The sequence below is a fragment of the Rhincodon typus genome, chromosome 11 (genome assembly GCF_021869965.1).
Source record: "Rhincodon typus isolate 14 chromosome 11, sRhiTyp1.1, whole genome shotgun sequence".
NCBI lineage: Eukaryota > Metazoa > Chordata > Chondrichthyes > Orectolobiformes > Rhincodontidae > Rhincodon > Rhincodon typus.
The window spans coordinates 13,578,321-13,588,095 of NC_063342.1; the positions used below are offsets into that span (position 1 = coordinate 13,578,321).

The 9,775-nt window shown below is 41.4% G+C and overlaps 1 protein-coding gene across 1 annotated transcript in view; it reads right to left on the bottom strand.

Moving 5' to 3' along the window:
• LOC109916637 (protein jagged-2-like) overlaps positions 1 to 9,769 on the bottom strand; it is a 23,243-nt gene extending 13,474 nt beyond the window's left edge. The window contains exons 1-6 of the mRNA XM_048603192.1: positions 9,688 to 9,769; positions 7,139 to 7,402; positions 4,398 to 4,510; positions 2,124 to 2,343; positions 756 to 893; positions 526 to 663 (exon numbers count right to left, since the gene is read on the bottom strand). Coding sequence (XP_048459149.1) covers positions 526 to 663; positions 756 to 893; positions 2,124 to 2,343; positions 4,398 to 4,510; positions 7,139 to 7,259 — 730 coding nt within the window. The 5' untranslated portion in view covers positions 7,260 to 7,402; positions 9,688 to 9,769. The remainder of the gene's footprint in view (positions 1 to 525; positions 664 to 755; positions 894 to 2,123; positions 2,344 to 4,397; positions 4,511 to 7,138; positions 7,403 to 9,687) is intronic.
• Positions 9,770 to 9,775: the final 6 nt, after the last annotated feature.

The window sequence follows — 9,775 nt, forward strand, 5'->3', positions numbered from 1 at the left end:
AGGCTGACGTTTCGGGCCTAGACCCTTCATCAGAAAATAGGCCCGAAACGTCAGCCTTTCTGCTCCTATGATGCTGCTTGGCCTGCTGTGTTCATCCAGCCCTGCACCTTGTTGTCTCTATCATTGAGGCAAGTTGTGCTGTAAGAAAGCAATTGCCGAGCAATAATTCCCATCAATTGGCAATTTGCTGCTACCTAGTGAGAAACTTGGCAAATGCAAAAAAGATGCATTGAATTGCTCCTGATATTGGGACGGGCCTCACTGAAATTGTCACATGATCTAGCCACAACCATAGCCCATTATATTAGTTCGGGCTACTATAAAAATCCACCCTATTGCTTTATGACATTCTTCCTGACAATATTCTGCTGATTTAAGAAGTGATTCACCCATTTATTTTATATATGTACAGGAGTTTTAAATAGCAATGATGTGATATAATGATAAACATTGATATCATGGGGATTCATTTAGAAACATTTTCAGATTCCTTACAATCACACCAATCATACTTCAGATCTTTACCTTCGCACTGTGTTCCTGGGTTTGCTGGATTGGTATCCATTGTTCCTGCTAAACAGCTACACGTGAAATTCCCTGGAGTATTTGTACAGGAAGCTAATGCAGAGCATGTGCTGTTCCCAGTCTGACACTCATCAATGTCTGAAACAAGAAATAGATCAAAACTATCAGTAGAAGCAAAATTTACTTCAACTGATAGTTTCAAATCATGTTAAATTTAGGAAATAGTGTACCTTCACAAATCCTTCCTGGTGTACTGGGGCTTGTGTCATTGAACCCAACATTGCATTGACAAGTGTAAGTTGCGTTCAGTCTTATACATGTTCCATTGCCTGAACAGTCATTGAGCCCTGGTTGGCAGCTGTCTCTCTCTGTAACAAGACATACACAGACAAAAATGATTGAAACCTTCTTAGTGCTGAAATACCTGACCGTTGCTTGATAACTTTCAGCGTTTGCTTTTCATCCAGCTTTGACATGTTCCCTGTACTCACTTGAGGCTGCTTAATTCACTAGAAGATAAATCTGGGTAGTTTCAGTTTAGTTTTCCAACAAAAGGAAGCACAGTTTGAAAAATATCTCCGTAAGGTCAAATGCACTGTCATTAAATTGAAAATTTCGGAGATTCAACAAATTACAACATAATATCTTTGGTATATTGGAAAATGACAAATTAATTTCCAGGTGCATGATCAAACAAAATTTGATGCTGAGCCACATGAAGAAATGTCACGCCAAGAGATCAAAGATAGGTCTATAGCTAGGTTTGAAGGAAAGAAAGAATGGTAGAGAGACGAAAAAGGTCTGAGAAGGAATGCCAGTGCTTAAGAACCAGGCAATTGAAGCCATGTCAGCCAATGAGCAAGCAATCAAAATTGGAGATGTGTTCATGTCCAGAATTAAAGAAATGGTGTGATCACAGAGGACTGTCTGTGCTGTGATAATTCCAAGAAACAAGAGCAATGGAGAGGAGGGGTAAGGCATGAAAGTGGAGTTGAAATCACAACCAGGTCAACTATAACCCTATTAAATACCAGAGCATTCTCAATGGACTAGAGTTTCCTAAATCCTATATTTTGAAAACACTTCTGACTTAAAGTCTAATCCATTGACCACGTGTTCTAGCCGATGGCAAGCCTCAGAGCTGGCCAATATACTATAACTGAGTTGTGATGTTCTGGCAATTGGTTCAATCAACATTTATTCACCATATTGAACGAGATCTCTTTCAACTAAATCATGTCAACTTTGGCAACAAAACTAAACATATCAGGCCCTATTTATTTCCTCCTCCCATCTGCAAATTTACTCTGTTATGATCATGTCTAATTGGGCTATCTGCTATTCAAACTCATTCTTTGTCAAACCTGAAGAGTTTTTGGTTTTAGCTTCATTTCAATTGATGGCTATAAGATCTCAAAACCCAAGCTTGGCTTCCATCCACTATGACTCCACCTTGCCACTTTTCACTCCATTTTTAGATTGGTTGAAAGATGGTGCCCTCTCATGTGGCTTTTGCAACTTAAAAAGGACATGGTGCTTGACATTTTGTCAAGTTTTATCAAGTCAATGGTTGAAAGGCTAGTATTTGCATTCCTTACCTGTGATACTTGTATTTTGAAGATCCACGTTGAACCTTTCGCTGGTGTTTAAGGATGTAGTGAGCACATCTGAAACTGTGGCTGTAGGGGCAGTCACATTTGTTGACACTGCAACTGTAAAATTCACAAGTATGCTTCCACTTCTAATGGAATTAATTTCAATTCTAAGCCTTCCTCTTCCGTGTAATTCCCTGAAATTTTCATTGAATCCACGCACCAGCTGAAAAAGAAGACAAATATCTATTTCCAGTAAATGTCTCTTTTATTCCCATAGCATATAAGCATCACAAAAAGCCTTCTAATGTTGGAAGATTCACAGACAACACTTCCCACAGTCAGCTTAATTCTAATGCAGGAAATTGGAGGACTTCTTAGTTCTGTTTCAACTGATTGCATGTTTGTCTGAGAGTTGCAAAGTTACTGGTTCAAAAGCAAAGCCAGTTGTGGGCATACAACTTCAGTATATTAATAATAGGGTGTGAAATGACAGAAAATTTTGAGAGAGAGTTAGTTGCAGTTTATCAGTGTCTGCATGGATGACAATGATTTAAGTGAAATGAATGAAATGCAGAACTTCACCAAGCTTCCTTTGACAGCATCTTCCAAACGCACAACCTTTCTCTTTTAGAAGGACAAGGCCAGCAGATACAGGGGGAACACCGCTTGCAATTCCCCCTCCAAGCCATTCATGATCTTCACTTGGACATATATCACCATTCCGTCAGTGTTGCTGGGTCAAAATTCTGGACTTCCCTCCCCATTATCATTGTGGGTGTGCCTATACCAAAACGACTATGGTTCAAGAAGGTAACAACTTCTGAAGATAACAAGATTCGGGGTTTAAATGCTGGCCTAGCCAACAATGCCCACATCCCATGAATGAAAAAAATCTGAAAAATATCATTATGCTGTTTGATTTCAAGCAAGGAATTACCATCCCAATATTTTTATTATTTTATGACTGTTGTTTTGCGGGGATGACTTCTTGCTGGACCTCAATCTGTAAACCTTGGCTAAAAAGCACTTTACTTTGTGGGAAAAGTACTCTTCGGAATAACTGTGCTGTGATGTTATTTTGTTATGCTTACCAGCTGGGAGATAAATGGGGATATAGAAGGATAAGTGGGGTGTAGCAGATATCTCACCTATTGTGGAATTTGCACAGTATTTTGTTTTCTTTTATTATAAACTGTCTTTGACATCAATAGAAAACTGAAACGCTAAGCTATCTGTTCTCACCACAGACACTGATCAAATTGGTGGTGGCCAAGTGGGAAACATTCTTTTATCTGAAGAGATGATTGTGAGTTTAAGTGGGGAGACGATGGCCTAGTGGTATTATTGCTGGACTGTTAACCCAGTGACCCAGGTAATGTTCTGGGGCACCTGGGTTTGAATGCTGCCACAGCAGATGGTGGAGTTTGAATTCAATAAAAAAATTTCTGGAATTAAGAGTCTAATGATGACCCATGAATCCATTGCCAACTGTTTGGAAAGTAGTCTCATTAATGTTCTTTAGGGAAGGAAACTGCCATCCTGGGCTGGTCTGGCCTACATGTGACTCCAGACCTACAGCAATGTGGTTGACTCTTAACTACCCTCTGGGCAATAAATGCTGGCCTAGCCAGCGACACCCTTATCTTGTGAACAATTAAAAGTCCCACTAATAAGACTTTAATCCAGGTGGATCCTTTGGTGCAGTGCTATGGGAATGCAATATTATCGATGGCGCTGTTTTTTGGTCATAAAGCAGAATTGGAGTGCTGGTAACAATTTTCCCTATATACCAGGGAGTTCGGAAGAGGATTGGAAATGGTAAATACCTCAAGCTGATTTCCAAATGAAAGTTTTCCTTAAGATTTTCAAGGAGAGATTCTGAAACACAGAGTAAGGCCTCTCAGTAGACAAGCGATAATTACAGTGTGGCTAAATGTTGCACAGGTAATATTAAAATCATATAAGAATACAAACATGTGAACAAGAAGCAGGATAAGGCCATTTGATCCCACAGGTCTGCTCTGACATTTATGAGATGAAGGTTGATCTGATTGTGAGCACAAATCCACATTCCTGCCTATCCCAATGACCTTTCACATTCTTGCTTACAAAGAATCTATCAACAACTTCCTTTAACATACACAGACCCTGCTTCCACTGTTTCAAGGAGAGAGTTCATGACCTTGTGTGATGATGGAATCATGGGCTAACAACTTATCATGAATAAAAGGTGGGGCCCAAAGTGGTTTTTCCCTCCTAACAGAAGAAATCACTTACGTCAGCAATGAAATTCCTTTCAAAGTCTTTGAACGTCTGGCTTTGTTTGTCTTCAAGATCTCTGTCAAATTGCACATTTGTAATTCTTGTTGATACTTCCAGCACAATGGCAACTTTGAAAAGAAAGATAAGCTATTTGCATAATTATAAATTTGATCCATATGAACATATAAACTTAAGACTTCGGAGTTGGAGAAGACCACTTGGCCCCTCAGGTCTGCTCTGCCATTTAATAACATCCACATTTTTGCCTCCCTCTGATAGCCTTTTACCCCCTTGTTTATCAAGAATCTACCCGTCTGTTCCTTAAAAAGTTTCATTCATTGCCTCATGAAACTCTGTGAGAGAAAAAAATTACTCTACCTCAATTTCAAATGGCCAGCTCCTTAATTTTAAACAGCAACACTAATTCTAGATTCTTCTACAACAGGAAAGATACTCCCCACATGAATCATAGAATCCCTACAGTGTGGAAGCAGACCATTCAGCCCATCAAGTCTACACCAACTCTCCAAAGTACATCCCACCCAGACTTACCCCATTCCCATAAACCTGCATTTCGCACGGCCAATCCACCTAACCAGCACGTCTTTGGACTGTGGGAGCAAACACAGACGCAGGATAAATGTGCAAACTCAACACAGTCATCCGAGGCTGGCATCAAACCTAGGTCCCTGGCACTGTGAGACACCATGCCAGCCACAACATCTAGCTCTCAGGAGGAAAACAAGAGTTTTGCTTTTATTTGAATCCCCACCATTGTATTCAATTCCCCTCACAATATTGTCACCGTATTGTGGCACTCTTTTGTCTTAATTCAAAAGAACAAAAGAGAAGTACAGCACAGGAACAGGCCCTTTAGCCCTCCAAGCCTGTGCTGATCATCATGCCCTGACTAAACTAAAAAACAAACTGCACAATACTCTAAATGCGGCCTAACAAGGGTTTTATATCGCTGCAACATGGTTTACCAACTCTTGTACTCCATGCCCCAACTGATGAAGGCAATCATGCCATATGCCTTCTTCATCACCTTGGCCATTTCTGTTGCGACTTTTAGGGAACTGTGGACCTGCACGTCCAGATCCATCTGTATGTTAATGTTCCTAAGGTAGACTCCTTATGAAGCAAATGTGCTATAGTCCTGACAGACTATAGGGTTGGTCTGTCTCTTTCATCAGAGAGAGATGACTGGTGGTCTTTTAACCTGAGAGTCACCACACCTCAGTCGGGGAAAGAGGCTGAGAAGGAGGGTCCTTCACCATAACCTCAGCTATTGAAGGAATTGAACCCACACTGTTAGCATCACTCTGTTCACAAACCAGCCATCCAGCCAACTAAGCTGTTTGGAAACCGGCCACTTGTCCCACTTATATCCTCTCAACCAACAAAGAGACATTGAACAAACTTGGACTGTTTTCACTACAGCATCAGAGGCTGAGGGGACGACCTGATAAAAGTATAAAATCATAGATAGATTGTTGGAGTCTTTTTGCCAGGGTTGAAGTGTCAAATACTCAGGGGGCCACAGGTTCAAGGTGAGAGGGGGAAAGTTTAAAGGAGATTTGTGAGGCAAGTTTTTTACATAGAAGATGGTAGGTGCCTGGAATGCAGTCCCAGGGGAGGTGGTAGAAGCAGATACAATATCAATGTTTAAGAGGTATTGAGGCAGACATTTGAACAAGTAGAGAATAGAGGGTTACGACCATGTGCAGGCAGATGGGGTAAGGTTAGAATAGCATCATGGCTGGCATAAACAGTGGACCAAAGGGCTGGTTCCTGTACTTGACTGTTCTATGTTCTATATACAGTGACGGCAGCTGCCAATTTCAAAAGGGGCAATGGCCTGGCAGATCACTGTGGGGATCTAATTCACAAAGAAGACCTGAACAATGCTGAATGGTGACTTTTTCAGTAATTTGTTCCAATACTGGACCACTCTTCCATCGTTCCAAGCTCAGACTTGCAAAGTGCCGCCAATCCCTACTCCACCCACTGTACAACTGCCCTAGTGCACGACACCCATGGAGTCCTGCTTCACAAATCAGTTTTACATTTTGGAAGCTGATGAGGGTGCTGGTTCCTCAAAGGAATGCAATCTGACACCACGTGTGGCCCCACTGTACAGGACGAAAGTTCCACAGAACATCAATATTCCACTCCCCCACCTCCACACCCTGCCTTACTAGTACCCCTCCAGACTTCCCCCCACCCCCACAACAGAACCAAGGCTAGCCTTGGCTGGGTGCTGCAATTAAGGAAAAACAGCAGCTTTAATTCATATTAAGATCCCTAGGCCTGGTCTAAGGAGTAAACATAGTTTTGCAACTGAAGCTAAATAAATGATGTGTGAATGTTCCATATTCTTGATTTAATTGCAGTTAAAGAACTTAAAAACATGCAAAACAAGGAAGGTTAATCATCCACGACCCACCCATCGTTGTTTTAATGAGGACTTCCACCCTTTTCACTTTCCACTCTAATTTACAACATTCTCACATGTAACAATACCAAGGAAAAAAGAATACAAACGTCAAAAATTCCTTTGCCCCACTTCAAGCAAACCCAGTCTGCAATGGAATTGCATGTTGCATTGTTCATCTAATTGTCAGCAATGTTAATCCCGATTTAAAACAATGAAATCCGGAGCTAGTACTCTGTACCCAGCTTTAGGAACCCGTTATAAAGGGCAATCATTATCCGTTGTAAGCAATTGCAACATCAAGCGTTGAGAAACCCACCTGTCCTGACTGTACGTGTGAGAGACTGCATTTGACCACATGTTGTTGTTTGAATAATGATGCGATATTCAACGTCAGGCCTGAGGTTTCTCAATTCAGCTGCTTTTTCCTGAGTTTCCATACGCTCCACTTGAGTATTCGACTGTACTTCAATAATTGTGACAATAAAAATCACCTGCTCGACTGCATTGTTTGCAACCCAGGTAATGGAAATGACTTCACTTTGAACAGATATCAAATTAATACGAATGAAATTCAGTGGCTCTGTACAAAAAAAAACACACAAGATTGTCTGAAATGAAACATCAGCATTTAATCTTTGTCAGGCAAAACAATCCATTTTTCTTAAATTCACTGTCACCTTATAGGGCATAGATTTAAAGCAATGTGTAAACGGAACAAAGGTGATGCGAAAATAAAAGTCTTTTTCACACAGTGCGTAGTTGAGCTGAGTAGTTAGGGTCTGGTATTGAATGGTTATTTGGATATAAAAAGCTGGCACAGATATGGGAAAAGGGCAGGAGACTGGTATTAACAATAGAGCCGCGGGCAGGTGTTTTTAAATTCACTCGTGGGATATGGGCATCACTGGGTGGGCCAGCATTTACTGCCCTTGAGAAGGTGGTGCTGAGCTGCCTTCTTGAACCGCTGCAGGCCACGTCCTGCAGGTAGACCAACAATACCTTTAGGGAGGGGATTCCAGGATTTTGACCTTGTGACACTGAAAGAATGGGAAAGTCAGAATGATAAGTAGCTTGGAAGGGAACTTGAAGGCAGTGGTATCCCATGTGTCTGTTGCCCTTGTCCTTCCAGATGGAAATGGTCTTTGGTTTGGAAGGTGCTGTCTGAGGATCTTTGGTGAATTTCTGCAGTGCATCTTGTAGATAGTACACACTGCAGCTACTGAGCATCAATGGTGGAGGGAGTAGCTGCTTGTGGATGTGGTGCCAATCAAGTGGGCTGCTTTGTCCTGGATGGTGTCAAGCTTCTTGGGTGTTGTTGGGGCTGCACCCATCCAGGCAAATGTGGACTATTCCATCACACTCCTGACTTGTACCTTGTAGATGGTGGACAGGCTTTGAGGAGTCAGGAGGTGAGTTACTCACCACAGTATTCCTAGCCTCTGAGCTGCTCTTATGGCTATTGTAGTTATTTGGTGAGTCCAGTTGGGTTTCTGGTCAATGGTTGTCCCTAGGATGTTAATAATGAGGGATTCAGTGATGGTAAAACCATTGAATGTCAAGGGCCAGTGATTAGATTGTCTCCTATTGGAGATGATCATTGCCTGGCATTTTATGAGTACGAATGTTTCTTGCCATTTGTCAGCCAAAGCCTGTATATTATCCAGATCTTGTTGTATTTGACCACAGACTGCTTCAGTATCTGAGGAGTCATGAATAGTGCTGAACATTGTGCAATCATTGGCGAGCATCCCCACTTCTGACCTTATGATGGAGGGAAGGTCATTGATGAAGCAGCTGAAGATGGTTGGGTGTAGGACACTACCCTGAGGGACTCCTGCAGAAATATTGACTGACCTCCACCAACAATGACCATCTTTCTATGTGTCAGGTATGATTCCAACCAGTGGAGAGTTTGCCCCTTGATTCCAATTGATTCCAGTTCTGGCCACCTTCTGCACCACTGTCATTCTGTGATCAACTTAAAATATCATCCTTCTCAGTAAATAAGTTTAATTTAATAATTTAAAGTGCAGACTGCAATTAACGTTCTTTTCAATATGGTTAAAAATACAAGCACAGGAAGATGTGATCCATCATTTAAGACAGATATGAGGGAATTTCTTCTGCCAGAGGGCACTGAATCTTTTGGGATTGGTTTATTAAGTATATTCAAGGCTGAGATGACCGATGTTTAACCTTCAAGGGAAGCAAGGGTTATGGGGTAAAGGTAGGAAGGTGAAGTTGAGGATTATCAGATCAGCCACAATCTCATTGAATGGAGGTTCAGGCTTAATGGGCTGAATGGCCTACTTCTGCTCCTACATCTTATGATCTTGCCATCCCAAACTGGTCAATCCTATATGTTCATCCTGCATTATGATGGACACCACACAATCCTGCTTAAATGCAAAAGGAAAGTGTTGGCAAGTAAAATCTCAGTGCACCATCCAATCTTGCTACCTGTAATAATTGATGATAAATCACTTTTCTTTCTGGAAAATTCTAAACAGTTCAGCTGATGAAACAGTAAGGTTGCACTTCTTATCTATTGATCTCAATCTTTCAGTCAGTTGGCTTTTTCGAAGAGTATGAATTGATGCACATCAAAAGGCCTTCAGTATTAAAAACATCCGCCCCACCAATCACAAATACGTGCAGGCATATTCTGTTCATCACCTGGTCACCCAACCCATAGAATGAGCCATGTGATGCTTTATTTCTGTGATTTAGTTGCAGTAATCTGCAAAATATCATGATGTAAACACATTTTGTTCGATGCTCAATCATTTGTCCTATAATTAGAGGGAGCCAGCATATATTGTTATAATATATATTGTTATAATAAATATTACTCAGGCAACTTACCACAGGACGCAGAGGTCACAGCGATGTTAGGAACAGTTGTTGTGGTGAGGGTGGTGGGTGTGGTGGTGAGGGTGGTGGGTGTGGTGGT